Below are 20,000 nucleotides of genomic sequence, written 5' to 3' on the forward strand. Positions count from 1 at the left end.
AGAGAAAGTTTCCAAATGTACAAAGTTAATTGAGGTCGTAAAATTTCGACAGATTACAGAGTGGCGCCCCAACAACATCTGGAGGTAATAACTTCCCAATAACCCTATGATTCTAATCGTTTGTTCACTGAAAACCGTTTGATAGGTTTTCTTACGTGTCGAGGGATGACTAATTTCAATTTTGCACCAAAGCGCCCTGACTAGTTAAAAACATACATTGGACAAAAAGACCCGTAAGACTTTTGAAGTGAAGCAAGACTGGCTGCACGACTGAGGCTAAGGATAGTTTTTTTCCAATTCTCTTTAGGCATCGCCTGGCCTCCTTTAACGAGGAAGTGAATTACTGAAGAATAAAATTTTAAAAGTGGTTTATTTAACCATACGATAGTTTCCTTGAAAAAAAGCAAATCCCTTACTGAAAACTAATACAGCTTATCAGTTCCAGTCAAAGGCATTTTTTCAAGTGCAAGGAGATTCCTTTCATATTTGTAGTCTAAGAATGTTATGTAACACGGAGGGGTATTTTAATCTTTCTTCTCCCCAGTGCCGCCCTGGCCCTCTTAGCCACTGGGGACTGCACACGATCGAGGTTCTCGTTCTCAGCCTCCAGCGGCTGATCTTCACTATGGTGGAGTTCTCCGTGTCGTCTGTTGGAGTTTATTTCTCATTTTCTGTTTCGTATATTTTGGGGACTTTGTCAGTATGAATAGACAACCTTAAAACGTATGTTGAAGGAAATTGGTTTTTATGATTTTAGTGCTATTTTTATTGAATTCAAACTTTTCTTTGGGATTAATCTTTTTCTCGAAGCATGCACATCAATGTTCCAATGAAAGGCAACTAGTATTTGGATGCATGTTAAGTACTGCAAATTAAAGATGTCACTGACATCTTGTAGTTTTATTTCGCAGACACAAGCCAAGTACAATGAAGAAGATGAAGCACAGGTTCGAAAATGGATTGAAGCTGTCTTGGGAAGAAATGTGTTTGGAGAAAAATCGGGCGCAGACGCTGTACAGGAGGTTTTGGCCGATGGCACAGTCCTGCTTGAGTAAGGCCCCGTTTATATAGAGAAAAGTTGCCCCGGGTAGAAGAGTCACCCCCGCCTACCCGAGCTACCTGGGCGAGCCAACATTTCGTATATTTCCTTAGAAAACGCGGCGAACCGTTTACGTGAGGAAAAAACAGTTGGCCGCCCTAAAAGTGTGACCCTCCTAGGCTGGTGGTCGACAATTTTAAGCAATGGAGTACCTCATGGAGTACCTCATGGAGTACCTAAAATGGTGTGCCCCTAGAAATCATGTATTGGTCACATCAGATACTTTATCTAAGCTCTTCGGGTTTTTATCAACACGGTGAAGCATTTAGATATACTTACATACCTTGATGTATTTTGAGCTTTTCAGCTCTTCGATTCAATTCGGTGAAGACTTGTTTCCATATCTCAAAGTGCCCTTGGACGTGAGGTGCCTGGGGATAACATTACACCTTTATCAAAACAAAAACCAGGCATGGACGCAAGATAACACGAAAGACCTATATTGGTAATGCCCATTCTTTCCAAAATGTCCGAATAAATGGTTGCTGAAAGATTTGTGAAACCATCCATTCTGCAAAAAGTTGAATCATAACAGTATGGGGCTGTTCCAGACTCCTCTACCACTTACGCGTCAATCAGCATGACACATCATTTTTCCAGCTCTGCTAACGGTAATGGCAACTTGGCTAGAATTTCACATCTTGATTATCGCAAGGCATTTGACCATAATGATCATCACTTTGTGGTTCAAAAGCTTAAATCTCTTTCAGGACTTACCAGACTGGGTAGTGGCCTGGATTATCGACTTCTTAACCAACCGCCAACAAAGAGTCAAGGTGGATGGCATTTTCTCTGATTGGGCTCCATTCCCTGCTGGTTTCCCAGGGGACTAAAATTGGGCCGTGGCTCTATAATTATTCGTATGATAAACAGTCTTGATAGGTCTTGATAGTAATGGCATTTGCATTATGTCGACAATCCAACAATTTGAACTGCGTATTTTTTTAAGATCCAAAATCATTCATGGTTGCCGTTTCCTGGCTGGCTTCAATTTTATGAATCTTATTGTTGTACTACAGCTAATATGGGTTGTTGACCAAGCGTGAGGTCAAGATGGCTGGACATTGGCAGAGTTCTTTTTTTTTGCGTGTTATTTGTCTTGGTCCATAAACACGTAAAAAAAAAAAAAGTCAATATCCAGCCATCTTGACGGAATAAGCTTGGTCAATAAAGAATTTATGATATGTGATAAAACACCAAAAAATAGAGAGGTCCATCTTGCCCGCTCGGGTAGCCAATCACAGCACAGGATTTGGTTCATCTTGTCTGCTCACGGAGCTGGTCATATAATAAAGCAATATAATGCCTGGGACAGAATACAGTATGTACCCATACATCCCAAGGCAACCTTAAATTTCAAAATGGTGGCCAATTCGTGAACTGCATTGAATTGTGGGTTCAAGTCCTGCTCAGGGTAAAAAAACCAATTTTTCGGATGAGTGTGTTGAAAGGTAAAAATGCACTGTGTGTACTTCCATTGCTCTTCAGTTACATATAGTATAGCCTTTCATTGCCTCAAAATTTCTGACTTTCAACAATTAAGTTTCCCGGATGTTTAGTCATCTTCACCAGTCTCCTTTGCATGGCTAAACCCAATATGGCGACCACTATGTTACATGTACTTTACTTCGTTATTTATTATTTACCTTTTACATGTTGCCTAAACAACAGAATATACTGACAAATCAAAGCAACTTGTGTGAGTTATTTAAAAAAGTGCCTTGTGTCCTGGGACGCATTAAAATTTTGATGATGCATTTTTTTGATTTTATTTGCGTAGAAATGCATGATTTCTGCATTAACACAACCCCTGGATTTCTAAATTGCACAAAAATAAATATAGTCTTATCCTCTACCCATGAATGTGTACTTAAAATAAAAGTAATGATCAATTTCTTTCAAACTGTTATGCCCATTGATTCATCGACCAAGATGACAATATTGAACTTCTATAATCCTGTATTAGTAAGCCAAACTCATTATTAGAGATAATCAGAAAATGGAGAGCAAGAGTTTGGTCTACCTTCAAATAATAATTATTATTGTTTTTATATGACTAGTTTGCCATTAATTCTACATATTTTACCCGATCATAATTTTCTTTGAGAGTATTTGCAGAAACTTGTCTTTATCTTTTTCACTTCAGTTGTCATGTAAGTTTTATTGTATATTTTGTTCTCGTATCGCAGATTAGCCAATGAACTGTGTAAGGCAGACCCAAACCATAGCCTTGGTCCAGCCATAAAAGTCAGCACGGAGAACAAAGCTTTCAAAAAGGTATGTTAACTACATCTATCTTACAAGGGATAAAATTGTTGAGTCTGATCGCAGTTGTTTACTGTCTGATTGTAAACAGCGGAGATCAGACACAGTTTTGGTAGTACCCTTAGCTTTTAATTAAACTCAATATACATGTACACTTTTGGGTGAATAACACAGTGGCCTAGTCCTCAACATCTGTTAAGGCCCTTAGATGCATAGATAACAAAATTAAACAAACAAAAAAGACACTGGGAACTCAGCTGCGCAATGGCTATTACAGACTCAGAAAGGTCTAAATTTTTGTAACATAGAGGGCAAAATTACTTAAATGCTGAGACAGAGGACATTTTTCATTACTGGTAAGTTTGGTAATTGTGCCAGGCAAAATTACTTTCATTATTTTCACGTAGTAAATGCTTTTAGTAGGGCTGGTTTCATTGAAAATATGTGTACATGATATTAATCCTTAATTTTACTCGGCCCCATGCAATTGCCAATACATAATATTATTAATAATAAATTAACATACGGTAAACAACTCTTACATGGAAGTTGATCCTCTTTCCCTTTTCCAGTATCAAAATTAAATTCATCATAATTCCTTCTCTCATTTTTACAATCACTTACATTTTCTGCGTTCATTTCTCTAATAGATGTCCCCAATAAGAGAGACTTTATAGAGCATAATAGACCATATTTTTTCCAGTTATTTCATTCAATATCCTTTATGCTTGGGTTTTTATTTTTTGTGGAGAAATATTAAGTTATTGAAAATTGCTTGGGACTGATGACATGATTACTGTTATTAACTGTGAAGATTATTCATCTAGTTGGTACATGTATTACTAAAAGAAAAAAGAATTAAATATTGTACTAGACTTATATGTTTAACTTGACGACGTTTCATCCAAAACTATCAGACTTCATCAGGTCAGTGGTGGAGTCATGACTAGTCATGCAATATGCGTGACTAGTCACATGTGACTCATGTGACTAGTCTTGTGTATTGCACGACTAGTCACGGCTCCACCATTGACCCGACAAAGTCCGGTGGTTTTGGACAAAATGTCGTCAAGTTAAACATATAAATCTAGTGCAAGATTTACTGCGCCTTTCAATAACGTGTAAACTCTTAAGTTCAAACGGTCAACCGACAAATGCGTTTTTCGCTACCGTCAATCAAATGTTCGGCGGCTACGAAGCTTCCGACTACTGTCGAGCGCGCAGTAATCAAATCACATCGTTGAGCCCAGTTCAGTCAACATAGTCGGAAGCTGGGAGGAGCCACCGAACATTTGATTGACGGTAGCGAAAAACGCATTTGTCGATTGAGCTTTGAATTGTAGAGTCCGCATGTTATTGAAAGGCGCAGTAATTGGTTTTTCTTTTATTACTGTTATTAATAGGTGACTTTGTGGTTGTAGTTTCATATTTCTCAAAGCAGTTCAATTTTGATTTTTACTTGTCTAACATTTATTATTGTAATCTGAAATGAAGGAAAAATCTACCTGGCTTAATAATAATAATAACAATAACAATAACAATAACAATAACAATAATAATAGAGTGGTTTTCAATTGAGTGTCGAAAGTAATTAGATAATTACTTTGGTTTTGCATTACTTCACTCAGTGATTGGTTCAAAGTTCTCGCGCCACTTTTTCAACCAATCAGAAGTTAAACCAAAACCAATTGTGGCTCGCGCGTGCACATTTTCCCGCGCTTTGTGTCGGCTACGTGTAATTACTTCAAGTTTTGATTGGTTTACTGGATTGTCTCCGTCCTTTTTGATTGGCCAAAGTAATTACTTTGGTTTTGGTTTTACGACAATCATTTGAAAACCGCTCTAATAATAATAAATTATTAGCCGAGATCAAGACTTAGTGCTCGACTAGTTGGGGAGACTACAAATCAACTGACAAAGCAAATCAAATCAAATGTTGGTTTTTGAGGAGAGAAAACCAGAGTACCCAAGGAAAAACCTCTCGGAGCATAGTAGAGAAGCAACAAACTCAACCCACAAATGGCGTCGAATCTACGAATCGACCCCTGGCCACATTGGTGGAAGGCGAGTGCTCTGACCACTGTGCCAGCCCCTTTCCATTCATGTCGTGCCAGAATTAAACCTTTTAATAGTTATGTGACCTATTACTGAAACAGTCTTTTTTTTTCTTTCAGATGGATAATATAAACAAGTACTTAATATTCTGCAGTGAGTGCCTTGAAGTGCCAAATGGTGACCAATTTCAGACTGTTGACTTGTATGAAAAACAAAACATGGCTGCAGTAAGCAAATAATAATAATAATAATAATAATAATAATAATAAACAATTATTCCATGAGTGTGCGCTGGATATGAGATGGTAAATAGCCAATGAGGCGCGTAGTGCCGGGATTTTCAGTTCAATTAATTTTACAAAAATTCAAGGAGCTTTTTTCAAATGAAGTCCCTATAAGTACATAGGGAAATGCCAAAAACAATCCAGGCAATAATTGACTGTAGTAAATAATATTATTGTTCAGTCAATGGGTCACATACATGTTTAATTGGGATACGTTGTACAGCAGTGGGAAAACTGTATTGTTGGAATATGTGTCCATGGGGTTTGTTTTTACAATACAGAGATTTAATACAACACCATTAAAATCTCTCTAGTTTTTGTGGTAATATCTTTGAGGCAGTTTACCCTGAAGACTGTTCAGGAAGTCTACAGAGTGACCCATTTGTCATTTCCTTTCAGGTAATTTCTCAAATTCATGCTGTTGGAAGAAGGGTAAGACAACATTTTTCATCTGTTTGTACAGGATACTTATTGTAATATGATATACACTTAGAGCGTCACATACACTGTAAAATGGCACAGACTCACTCACATACAGCTGTACAACACAGTTCAGTTACATGTAGGTAATACAATGTAGTACAAGTGCCTTCAGCCAAAACGAAATTAGACAGACTGTGTCATGAAAACTAAAGGGTTGTATGCTCATGCAGCCTTCATAAAAGACTTTTAAAATAATTTATTTTGTTATTTTTAAGGACCAAATTACCTATTTCTTTTTTCAAAAGTTGTGAAGTACTCTTAGTGAGAACATTATTCCAGTCCCAGCAGGACAGGTAGAAGTTAAAGAAAAAGGCTGGAGCCTTCGGGGTACCTTCGCCTTTTGTTGGCCTCTTGTCTTGTCCGCATAGCATTAATGTCATTTCAGCTTTGGTGCTTGGCTGGGATTTTACCAAAAAACTCAAAATATAGAAACTACTGCTAAGCTTTAATATCATTTTAGCCAACTGTTATGCATGCTACAGTACCCTACACATTGAATATCCTGATTATTAAAGTAACATTTGACATTTGTCATCATACTTCATACTCACTTGCATGGTCATGTGTACTCTCCAGTCTGTGGCAAAAGGTCTGAACGTTCCTGCACTAGGACCCAAAGAGGCTAAAGCGAATAAGCGTGAATTCAGTGAGGAGCAGCTCAAGGCAGGAGAAAATGTGATTGGACTTCAGATGGGAACCAACAAGCTTGCTTCGCAGGCTGGTGATCACTTTGGTCGCCCTAGACAAGTAGCAGGAGTTGATGCTTACAAGTAGCTTATGCTGCATTGTTTTTGTGATTTTTTGTTGTTGTTGTTGTTGATGTTAGTTACATATTGCATGTAATTCCAAGTTTTGTTCTTTTCTTCTTAACTGAACTTACGTAATCATTAGTTAAGTAATGTGTGATTGCAAATAAATGTGAAATTAAATTTTGTAGGCTGTATGATTAATATTGGTTGTGCACCTGTACATGTAGATAAACAAATCATAAAAAAAATTATAATTTTTGTAAAACAAAAATTTAACTGCCACCGAAAAAATTATGCATATCATTATTTACTTTTCTGGTAAAGATGATTTTTCTCATACAGGGGTGTAGACCTGCTAAATGAACGAGTTTCCAAGTCAGAGAAAGAGAGCTGTCTCCAAAGAAATGTTATAATTTTATTACTGTCATGAATGCCATTTTTAGAACCAGTGGTCAAGAGAGAGCGTTGAATTGTGAAATAAATTCATTTACTATATTCTTGGTGAGAATAATTTATAGTATCTCTTGATTAATGTGGTAGATAAGAAAAAGGAATAAAATAATTAGTTTTAATGGATGTTAATATTTGTCATCGTATCAGTGATTTCCAGTCTTTCAGTCAATTGATTTATAACTTACATTTACATGTAGATATTATTATCATTTTCCTTTTACAAAACAATAGGTTTCACGAAAATGCGGCGAAATTTCGTCGAAATATCGTATCGAGCGAAATTTCTTCGAAAAGCCCCGAAAAGCCAGGAATTTCGTCGAAATTCGTTTGCATTACTTTTGCACAATACTGTAATTGGATGTTTCACTGTTAAATTTGAAAACATTTTCATGTTCATTGTGGCATATATCTTCACTTGAATATATTGGTGCAGTTGTTAACTAAGGCAGTGTGGCCTAGTGGTAAGGACACTGTGTTTGCATGTGGATCTTCTGGATACAAGAGAAGACAACTGTAAGCAGCCAAGTGGTCGCTTTCTTTCACTTTGGTTTTTTAAGGCCCATAAATTACACACTACAGTAAACACCTGCATATAAGAACAAGTGGATTAAGAACATCAGGCTGAAATTTGGCCTATAAAACATGTTCTTAATACAAAGGGAAAGGGCATTAGGATAAGGAAACAATACAGTACAGTAACTTATATCAAAGTACTATGGTGTTCAGGACCATTACAAACTACAAAGTCTATTACAAAACAGCATTGTAACCTCTAGTATTAATACATAATTTGAAATATTTCTGAAACCAATTTTAAGAACATTTTAAGAACACTTTCAGGCTAATTTCTCACTAAGCACCCCTCAAATAAGAACATGACCAGCCTTAAACCTGAAAAAAATGTTCTTATATGCGAGTGTTTACTGTACAAAGAATTTTTGGCACGGCTCAGATAAAAAATTAATGGTACGTGTACTGAAAAGGGTGGTTGTAGTTGGATCCGTTTTGTGGTGTAAATGTCATTAATTTTCGTCTGTGCTTGGACCAGCTGAAAAGGTAGTCCAAGCATGGGTAAAATGGACATTTGTACCAAAAAAAATGAACCAGTCTTGATAAAATGACCAGTGTAAATGATTCCTCACCATGACAAGCCTTCAAAGCCTTTGTTCAGCATGCAGAATCATCTGAAGTTCCCCACAACATGGTGCCTCTCTGGGGTGCTTGCGCACTGGAATTGAGCCAGCTAGGCACCTGTACTAGGTGCGTCTGAAAATGGATGGGTAAATTTGGAACAAGTGCCACGGTTTCTGGTTCCCGTACCATTTCACCCGAGTCATGCCAACAATTTTCCGTCTAGTGTAATTGGGCCTTAAAACTGTAAGTCCTACAAACCATAAATTTTCCCGTAGTACTACTCACTGTGGGTCATTAAGTAATGCTTCTGAATTAACTCTTTTTTTTTTTTTCCTCCACTCATGCATTATCTATCAATGCATGCACCCTCTCCTTGCTTATAAAAGGACTCTGGCAATAGCTTTGGATCACCCCTGGTCAAGACACAAAACAGGAGTGTCAAAACATCAGGTCTTTGAATTGTGACGTTTAAGCTATGTTCAAATTTCTTCAAAACAGAATAACATCAAACTATGTGAGCAATCGGTGACACACCACATTTTCAGTTAGGAAAGACACTTTTCTTTCATATTACAACAAATTCCCTCTTCATCAACAAAAACCCCCCTCCACCCCTTAGCAATGTTGTATAGCTCAAACTTCTCGGACAAAACCAACATTGATAATGGAAGAGGGGGCTCTGGGGGCTGGGAAGGGGTGCTGCAATGAGTCTGAATGGAAAACAATGTGAAATGCAATTGCAAACCTAAAGTTTTGCACAGTAATAATATGATGACAACCTATTCTTGACGCTCTTTCTGTAAATGAAGTTGCTCTGCCCTGTGCTTTGCCTGAATCTATCCAAGCATATGGCTGATCATTTCAGCATTAGGATCTTCTGAAGTTCAGTAATTTTTCATGGTCATTAAGGTGATTTAAATTTTTCTAATAACAAGAAAATCAACAGACTGCCCCTTGAGTTTCACTAATTTTTCACTGAGCACTGCATTCATCCATGGTTAAGTGACAAGTATCTCACAAAGACACGTGCCTTAGGTTCTGTACCTTTTAATGGACAGGTGCATCTTCTTGCTTAAGTTGGGATTGGCACTGTGTGAACTGTGCTTTAAACAATAACACCTTGCAAATTTTCTGGTAATAATAAACAATAATTGGATGAATTTGTAGTGTTACTTTTAGGGGGAGTAAGGATGGCCCTGTGGTAACACTAGTGCTTCCCACCTCTGTGGACTCTGTTTGTATGTGTGGGCTGAGTTTCAGTCTATGTGTCAATCTTTCTCCGGGCAATCCAGTTTTCCTCCCTCAGCATAATCAACTCCCAGCTTATAATAAATTTCCATCTGGCTGTGGTGCTGTGCTCCAAGGTGGTGCATGGTTCAGGGGACCAAGTGCCTAGCCAGCTGCACAGCTCCTTCGGTCTGACATCACTGAGCTGTGCCCTTAACAATCCAGTCTCTGACTGCAAGACAGGGCAATTAGCAAGCCAGATAATTATCATTATCATTATCATTATTATAATTATTATAATTATTATTATTATCATCATTACCATGAAGAATAAATTAAAGTGAAGTGGAACTGCATGACCACTGCATGCTGACACTCTCCTTTTTCTTTCTACAACTTGGTTGTCCAGGATATAAAAAAACAAAGTTAGAGATGGTTTAATGAAAACTGTTTAAGAGAAATCTTGCCAGCAAAAAAACTGTTAAATGGAACCCACAGTAATATTAATATAACGATATTAATATTAATATCGGTAATGGAAATCACAACCTCCTAATTAAGAAATCTGTAGGTTGTGTGCCCTTATAATATACACTGATAGCCAATTAAGGGTGCCAAAAATGTTGAGGAAAACTTTGAACAGTTTTCGTGGTTTGAAATAACACCTGAAGGATCAAATTGATATGACGGTTTTACAGCCACGTCATTCAATAATTTGTCTATTCAATCCATTGCAGGAACATGCTGATGGCCCATTCAACTGTTAATCTGTTACTTATAAGTAATATATTGGCAAGAATATACTGCTATTGCTATAACCCATTGACCCCTGGGAGTGAGACTTAAAAGAGGCTCTGTCAGGGTAAATTCCGACAAGGGACATGGCCTAAAAAATAGCGACTGTCACACTGAGCACTTCAAGTGAAATTGCAACAAACGACATCCTTTCTTTAACTTTCCGACAGCAACGTGAATTATAAGCCCTGGTGAAATATTGACAAAGCACCAACATGAGACTTTTTAAAATTCAGACAAGCGACAAGGGACCCCCCCCTCCCCTGACAGGGCCTCTTAAAAGGTTTTACTCCGTCTAACACCAGAAGATTTTGCTCTGTCTAATGCCCCACGATTTTACTTTTAAACTGGGGGCGTCCTAGGGTGTTGGAGGTGTCAATGGGTTAAGCAGTAAAAACTGTAAATGTCCCCTCCGTTAAAATTATTCCAAACCTGATTTTGTAGAAAGTGTCATCTTTGTCATACATGTACTATAACGTGCATCAAAGCCTGCGTCAATCAACTCTCATCATTCTGAGTATCCACCTGCTGCGTAATTAAGATGTAAGGTGAGTTTTTTGTCATGAAATCATGCAGCAACTATATGCCCTGGTATCTTGTTCATGCAACAACAACAACGTGCACTTCATTTTATTTCTTAGGTAGGAAACACAACCATTGCAGTTTTAATGTTAATAGCCCTTTTCATGGTTAGTTTTTCTCATTTGCATTACAATGTTATCTAACATGGATCCAATGAAGGCAATAGACATCTTTACAGTTGTGTGCCTAGTTATCTGGCCTTTAAGTGAAAGTGAGGCTGGTGTTGACCTTGCTATGATACAGACCTCCCTCCTTTTCTTATGTTTATGATGCTTCTGTCATGCTAATTTAGTAAGAATTTACATGAGAAGAGCAGTGAGGTTTCTATCAAAATAAGGTCAACTCCAACCTCACTTTCATTCATAGGCCAGGTAACTAAGCACACAACTGCAAAATGGACTATATTTCGGGTTAAAACTATGAAATACATGTAGCCCGAAATTGCCTTGCATCCACGATAGATTACATTGTAATGCAAATGAGAAAAACTAACCATCAAAATGCTCTTGACCATTTTGCATAGTCACCTGGTCTATGAATAAAAGTGAGGCTGGAGTTGACCTTGTTTTGAAAGATAAACCTCGCTGCATTTCTCATGCAAATTCCAAGCAAATTAGCATGAGAACAAAATCATTAACATAAGAAAAGCAGGGAGGTCAGATATCATAACATGGTCAAGTCCAGCTTCAGTTTCATGTAAAGGCCAGGTAACTAAGCTCATACAATGAGATAATGATTTTCCTATTAGTCTCTCCCCAACGGGGCTTCTCAGGACTTAAATTTTACAATACTTTGTGGGGGACTTTAGCCAGACTGCTTGTTACGCAGTTTACAATTAATTTTTATGGAAGTAAAAGATACAAGGTTTAAAAGGCTAATGCAATGGTTTGCTTCCTCTTAGTATGGCCAGATCGACTGCTTGTGAGCTCACATGACAACATATTGTGTCACCATTGTGTAAACCATTTCAAGGCTTTATGCTATGACACCTGTGGTTGAGGAAAAGGAGAAAATATGATTTGCCTTGAAACAATAATTTAAAAAAGAAAGCAATAACATTAATGAGACATTCTTTTCTCTGTATATTTTTTAAAAGGCTTATAATGGGCCCCAAAGAAGCAGAGACCAATAAGTATGAATTTAGTGAGGAGCAGTTGAAGGAAGTACTGGGCAAAATTGTATGTCATAGGGCTGCCGATGGGAAGCAAAAAAGAAACCCCACCGCCAGGAATGCATGTTAATGGACATCCTCGACAGATTGCTGGTCATGCCATATGAAGCCTATATAGCTGATTGGGTGCTGAAGGAAAGTTGCCTTGCGTTTGTGAGTTCAAACACTGGTTTTTCATACTACTTACAGTAATTAAGCCTTTTATTATAGCTTAGTCTCTGTCTTTCATGGCTTAATTTGTTTACTTTGATAAATAATAATGAAACTTAAAGTGCCCCAAACCCCCCAAATTTTTTTTCACTAAAATGAATCTTTGCACCAGTTCGAAACGCACTGCGGCCATTTTTTCATTTTTCTAACAAATCCTGCCATTTTATAGGCTTTGAAAGTTGCGAAAATCCAAGCATCTTTTGTTCACGACCGAGTCAGAAGGGGAGTGGGTCTATTCCTGATTTGATGTCACAAACTGATTTACATTGCTTTAACTCTTTGTAAAAATGCATGCAAAGTAGATTGTGACGTCAAATCAGGAATAGACCCACTCTCCTTCTGACTCGGTCGTGAACAAAAGATACTTGGATTTTCGCAACTTTCAAAGCCTATAAAATGGCAGGATTTGTTAGAAAAAGGAAAAAATGGCCGCAATGCGTCTCGAACAGGTGCAACGATTCATTTTAGGGAAAAAAATATTTTGGGGTAAGGGGCACTTTAAAAGTTGCAATGCTAATGATTAACCCACCTGTCCACTACGTGGATGATGATGGTGATGACAATAAGAATAAACAAAATGCAAACTAGTTAATTACCCTGTTTGCACACAGCAAGAATGCATTTTTTTTTTTGAAAGAGACTTATTTATACTCAAACTCAGGGGCCCCAAAGGGGGCCCCGTCATTAGTTACAGAAATTAAGGAGACACCTCATTCGTTTTACACTCCGAAATGACAATAACCTAGGGGATTACATGAAGTCACAATCCAGTATTCATTAGGCGGCTCATAACAATACAGACATTAAGGAGATACCTCGTTCGCTTTACACTCCGAAATGACAATAAGTTAGAGTAGTACATGAAGTCGCAATCTGGTTTTCAAAAAAGGGGGAGGTCACAATCTCTGTTCATCAGAAGGGGAGAGTCCGAGTAGTGTCAATGTAGTCCGTTAAGGAATATTTACAACCACGTGATTTCCTTGTATGTCACAGAATGATGAATGACACTACAATTTTTCACTGCTGTTTCAGTGCCATTATGAAAAGTCGATTTGTTACGAAAAAACCAAAGACCATATAGAAGGGTTTGTATCAAATATCGAGCAATTGTATGGGTTTTGTTACGTGTTGGGGACCAGGTGTAAAAAAAGACCGTTTTGATGTTGGCAAGAAAAGTCTGAGAGGTGAGCGCAGAGAGGGTGGGGTGGAACTGTGCCCAGACCCCCCTGGTGCAGCGACAATGATGATTTTCAACAAAATTTTCTTCACACGGTTTTCTCCACGGACTACATTTTCAACAGAGACAGAAACAGAACCCAAACTCGTGCTCACGCCAGCACGAGTGTCGCTGTCAGCCATCAATCAAAGTGGCTGAAAAAAGAACCACGAAAATCGCTTGTAGAAAGGGAGGGGACAGTGCAGTTCCCCCCCGGCGGGTACTTCTGGTTTTGAAGAAGAATTACCTAATCAGTGTCGTGATTTCATGTTATGAGTAAAGCTGATTTACAAGACTTATTGTTGTTACAGAAAGAACTGTAGCGCTGTCAATTTAATATATACTAGTCGCATTTCATTCCATCTTTAAATTACAATTAAAAGGCTATATGTAAGGTTTATACATAAACAGAAAGTGACTAAGTTGGGGTCGGAATAACTTCATTTACCCAAAAGCGACGAAGACCATGGGTCTATACCAATATACCCCCCCCCCCCCCCCCCGGTAGCAAACAAAGGAATTGCTTGAGGTAACTCAAAAAACCAATTATAGGCCTAGTGTTAGCCAAATTGAGGGTTTGGGGTTACTTTTTTTGAGTTTTTGGGGTCTTGGGGTCTTAGTTTTCGAGACACCCAGCCATTGCAGAACAACTTTTCAATAGCATGTTCTAAGCAGTCACTTGTTAACCATGCATAATAATTATTCTCACTCTAAAATCCACCTTATGGTCAAATTTAATAGCTATTACCGGTAAAAGATAACGCTTGGAGTTCTGCTACACCACACATTTCAGATTGGAGACTCGTAACACAGTACATTAATTTTGCTTTGTGTTTGTTGTCAAATCTGATGGTCTCATAATTGTTCTCTTTATGACCCAAAAAGCGAGGAATTCGGACACAATAGGTTTTGAACTGGAGACTCGTATTCTCCTCAATTTTCTACTAGTAGTATATAGTAGTGTGCGCAGTGAGGAGAGTACTCTGCTTCAACCAATGTGGCCCATGTTTGATTCCCATGGAGACTCAACATGCTACAAAGATGGGGAGAAAATCCGCCCAGAGAGGTGTTTTCCTTCCCCCTACCCGAGGTGTGGTTGCATTTGATTTTTGCATACAGACCCATCATTGAAAAGTTCAAAGTACTTATTATTACCTTTTAAATGGACCTTAAAAAGCAGCTGTTGACGCTGCCGAAGAAATTTTTTGTGTCACTAAAAAGCGCTGATGTCCCACTAACACAGTATGGCATCCAGCCGGGATGAGATGAAGAAGTCTGGGCAAATGGATGGCCCCACCGTGCATTTCTTTTAATTTAAGTGGTTCCTGCCAAAATCATACTCTAAACAATATTACATAACAACGGATCACAAGAATGAGGAACCACAAAAGAGCTAAAAAAACCCACGAAATAATCAACTGCAGTTGAAACAAGGAAAGTATTGTTAACCTTAAAAGAAACTGCGCGTCACGTCCAGCTGTCTCTCAGGTGATGTATTAAAACAGCACGTACTCATTAAAATTCAGTTCGACTCTCAGTTTATGACAGAACATTCAAAGCCAGACCAACATTCTTCAAATTATTGCAAGCAAGTGTACCTCCCGGAGAAAAGATTAATGAAATAATTTCTTGAAATCCTCCGCGGAAATGGCTGATTACTGAGGTGTGACATCGTGACGTTTTAATACGTCACATAGGGGAAGATAATTTTCATTCCAGACTTCCATAAAACCCTCTTCAAATTGACTGAAAGGTATTTTAGTCAACGCAGAACTCTTGGACGTTTTTAGTGCAATTAGCTGCAAGAAAAGAAAAAAATGGCTTCCCGACCCAAAGGTTTTGGACTTACCGCTGAATTGCAACGAAAGGTAAAATGGTGTAATAATTTAGGGCAATACATTTATCGATTTTTGGGATCAGAGTTCGATGAACGTGCATTTTGTCGCTATTTTCGTTGGACCAAAGCGTAGACATGACCATTAATAACATTACTAATGATTGCCAGGCAATTTAGCAGTCCTTAGAGAGTTGACCAGCCAGAAGCTATTTGTTTTCTTCTTTTGATGGTCATTTCGACGACTTGATCGACTGAAATTCATAGGCAAGACCTTTTCAACTCGCGTCTTTGCTCGATTAAACATTGGAGGGTGCGGTTTGAGTGATCATACGTAAGCTTATTACAGTATATATTTACAGTTTCAGTTGTCGATATCTCCGTCGAGTGTTCCGACGAAAAACATGGGAAAATAAAACAGTGGACAAAACGAGATGATAGTCAGTCCGGTTGACCGTGTGATCGATTGCATTGTTTAATTTAAACAATTTAAGTTTTAATAGTCGCTGTAGGACATCAGATATTTTCTTTTGTTTTGGTCGAGACAAAATATTTTCGTTTTACCGTTTATTGATCTTCAAATAATTTTCTTTGATTTTAAACATGTCGAAATCTTAAGGAAAGCTGCTTTCAGAATATAAGCTTAGTGCAGCGACGATATCTCAAAGATAAATTGTAGCCGGTGTGCATACGATTTTTGAATATTTTCGTCGGCAAACGTGAGGGGCATCCCTGGGATCTTTTGCCAAGGCCCACCTCAAATGAAATGCGATATTTCGATAAACCAAATATGGTGGTAACGTTGTTCGCGATTCAATTGAATGAACGTTATTGTTCAGATTGTCACGCAATGACGTACTAAAATTTAATTGTTTTTGTGAAGTTATTGAGCTTTTGGTAAATGAAATTGGGCTTGTCAAGTTTTTCAAAAATTCGTTTTGAGGCAAAGAAAAGAATCACTGCGTCGTTTGTGGGGGTGAAAAAAGAGTTCATGGAATTGCAGGAAACAATTGGCGTCGATGGTACTTCCGGTGCCACATCCTCGCCGTTAAAAGATGTTCTAGATCTTTCTGAAGAAAAATGTTTTGGTCAATACAAGAATACTGGCATTCTTTACCAAAAATGGAATAATAAAATAGACACTACCTCGGAAAAAAGAGTTCATGGAATTGCAGGAAACAATTGGCGTCGATGGTACTTCCGGTGCTACATCCTCGCCGTTAAAATATGTTCCAGATCTTTCTGAAGAAAAATGTTTTGGTCAATACAAGAATACTGGCATTCTTTACCAAAAATGGAATAATAAAATAGACACACTACCTCGGGAACTTCGATACCATTAGATTTTAAGCAATTTAATACAAATGTTTTAATACCCAAACATAATGACTTGTCGAGATTTTATTTATTGTGGAAAAAAAAATTCATAGGAAAATTTAGAAAGTTTCCCAGATATTTATGGAAAGGTTAAGTACCTAAGGAAAAATGGAAAGTTCCAGAAACATATTTGTGATTTTCCCAGATAATTGATATTTAAAGGGGACTAAAATCATATCTTCGTTGTGTCGGCTCTTGCTTAAAATATTTAAGGAAACGCCACACAAAATTTTGCGACCAAAAGGAAATCCAAATATGTGCTAATCACACCAACAAAAAACAAAAAGAAAAAAAATCCTTCATTTTATTTAATATGATTTTTCAAAAATCACAGAATTATAAAAAAATGTCGGAAGCTTTTGTACAGCCTTTGAAATTAATATCGTGAGATTTTTAGCAATTTAATACACGGGCCAAATGTTTAAATAATACCCAACCGAACATAATGACCTGTCGAGATTTTGTTATTTATTGTGAAAAAAAAATTCTTAGGAAAATCTAGAACGTTTCCTAGATATTTATGGAAAGGGTTAAATTCCTTAGGAAAAATGGAAAGTTCCAGAAACATATTTGTGATTTTCCCAGATAATTGATATTTAAAGGGAACACCACACAAAATTTTTGTAAATACTAAAAGGAAATTCAAATATTTGCTAATCACCCCTACGAAAAAAAAAGAAAAAAACATCCTTCGTATTATTTAATATGACCTTTCAAGAATCACGAAATTATAAAAAAAAAATTCGGAAGCTTTTTTACAGCCGTTAAAGTTAATATCGTGCTGTCTGTGGCCGGACCAACTTCCAGTACCCAAGCTTCGTCCTTGACCTCGTTCGTTTGTCGTAGAATGTTTATCGAACAACAGGAAGCTGCAAAGTATGATTTATGTATTAAAGAGTTTGGCGTTTGGAAAATGAATTATTTTAGACGTAATATATTATTATTTTTGTATTTTCTTCGAAATTTCCAGAAACATTTGAGGATAATGTGTCACGTACTTGTCTTGTGCGTGACACACGAGTGACAAAAAGTTAGCTTTTATAATCGGCTTGAAAAAGAAATCCTTCAAGAATTACTCAAGATTGCGGAAAGTATTGCTCCTCTGTTTACAACTCACGTACCGTGCTAAACTCTGAGTGCGACTTCATCGAAAAGAAAATTTGAAACCCAAAAAGACTGTTAGAAAGAGACAATGTATTGGAGGGTGTTGGGCCAGCGAAAGGAATGGGTGGGGGAGGGGGTGGGGTAGAAAATTTTCTTTTGTTTTCGGCAACCCTTCCTTGTAGCGAACCGTCAGAATAGAAAAAATGAGTTACCGCTCTGTGCTCGCCGCGAAGCCTTGAATTTGGCAATCTTATTTTGGTGATTCAGCTTTGCTGAGACCTTCAGAGAAATGAAACTAATTAAAAATTGCACTTCATCTGAGGCGCGAATTTTTTCCTCGTTAGAACCTGTTGCTTGGTGGCTTGTGCATTCTTTTTTGTTTTTGCTGGCCATATTTTGCGTTCAGTCCAGAGGTCGGTGACACCTGAAGCTGATTAAAGTGTTTGAAGCTTGTAAGAAAAGTCTTTCGGTTAAACAGATTTATTATGTCAATCGTTCAAAAAAGATAATACAGTATACATGCCATGTTTCTAGATCTATTTCAGTCGTTTATTTTGAGCAGAAAAACCTGCTCACATTACATTTGATCTCCTGAACGCGTAGGTCGTTTACCACGCGCAGGCATGATAAACACACGTGATTAGATGCTCTCGCAAATGTGATATCCAACACGATCTAACGAGTTACAATCGAGTGTCGTAAAACCAAAACCAAAACCAAAGTAATTACTTTGGCCACCCAAAAAGGACGGAGACAATCCAGTATACCAATCAAAACTCGAAATTATTACACGTAGTCCACACAAAGCGAGACAAAATGCGCACGCGTGAGCCACGATTGGTTTTGGTTTCACTTCTGATTGGCCAACTCGCCAATTACTTTCGACACTCAATTGAAAACCGCTCTTAAGCCTGGTTTTCACGATCGACGCAAGCATAAACACAAGGGTTTGCGTTATTTTTGGTGAGGGTAAATGCAGCTGCTTTTTAGGGGACAATTTGTGACGTCTGTATACCAAGACACGAGTGATGTTGAAGCTGGAGAGAAAAACACTGGGACAACACTCGAGGGCACCCAACGAGCAAATTAAGCCAAAAGACTTTTGAGAGACATTTCTAAGCTCCTTGTTATGTTTAAAGACTGTCTAAAGAGATGTTTTTATCACCCAGAAAAATTGTATCTGTTCTGATATCTTAGCTGAAAATTGAGGTTTCCGAAAATTTTAGGGAATCATTTCTTCATTTCAGAAAATTGCTGGCTGGACGTTACCTTCTAAAAACTTCCCAGCGAACCATTTGCTCATCCGAAACTGTTAGGTGACCTCCTTAATTGCCAAAAATTGCAAAAATATCCTTTCCGTTAACATAAGGGACCACATGTACTTTTCCCTTGTTGCGAATCTTTTTCGTGATGTTTTAGTAAGGAAATCTATAGCTGTTTGGTAACGACGTTCTAACCGAAATTCTTAGAACAGTTTGACTCTCCCGAACACACATTTTTCGCGCCTCTTATCAAAATTGGCAAAACAAATGCATCACACAAGACTTTATTTTAAATAGATGCACTGACGAACTTCCGATAACAGAGGGAAGCTTAAGAGGTAATAAGCCAGTTTCGTATTCTAATGGTTGGACTGGATCTAGCATGAAATGGAGGCTAATGCGGGCAAATTAATTTGCATTTAGCCTCCATTCCATGCTAGATCCAGTCCAGCCGTGAGAATTCGAAAATGGTCTATTGGCCGATAGAGCAACTCCGTCTCCTTAAGCGAGGAAAGACGTAAAAATTTCCACACTTCTCATCAACCTCGTTCCCAGGGTCTCTCTTCTCTGCCACCGCTGTCGTTGAGAAAAGACGCTGGTTCACGCTGGTCACGTGGCACTCGTCGACAAACATTTTCCCACTAAGGTAGTGTTTTTCGTTATATTAAATATCGTAAGTCAAAACAGTCAACTCGCTGTA

The 20,000-nt window shown here is 37.9% G+C and overlaps 1 protein-coding gene across 1 annotated transcript in view; it reads left to right on the forward strand.

Moving 5' to 3' along the window:
• Window positions 1–20,000, forward strand: part of LOC137995249 (uncharacterized) — a 26,996-nt gene that overhangs the window by 368 nt on the left and 6,628 nt on the right. The window contains exons 2-7 of the mRNA XM_068840824.1: window positions 912–1,051; window positions 3,289–3,376; window positions 5,539–5,646; window positions 6,103–6,135; window positions 6,763–6,956; window positions 12,223–12,304. Coding sequence (XP_068696925.1) covers window positions 912–1,051; window positions 3,289–3,376; window positions 5,539–5,646; window positions 6,103–6,135; window positions 6,763–6,956; window positions 12,223–12,304 — 645 coding nt within the window. The remainder of the gene's footprint in view (window positions 1–911; window positions 1,052–3,288; window positions 3,377–5,538; window positions 5,647–6,102; window positions 6,136–6,762; window positions 6,957–12,222; window positions 12,305–20,000) is intronic.

This window comes from Montipora foliosa, chromosome 3 (genome assembly GCF_036669935.1).
Source record: "Montipora foliosa isolate CH-2021 chromosome 3, ASM3666993v2, whole genome shotgun sequence".
In the NCBI taxonomy this organism is placed as follows: Eukaryota; Metazoa; Cnidaria; class Anthozoa; order Scleractinia; family Acroporidae; genus Montipora; species Montipora foliosa.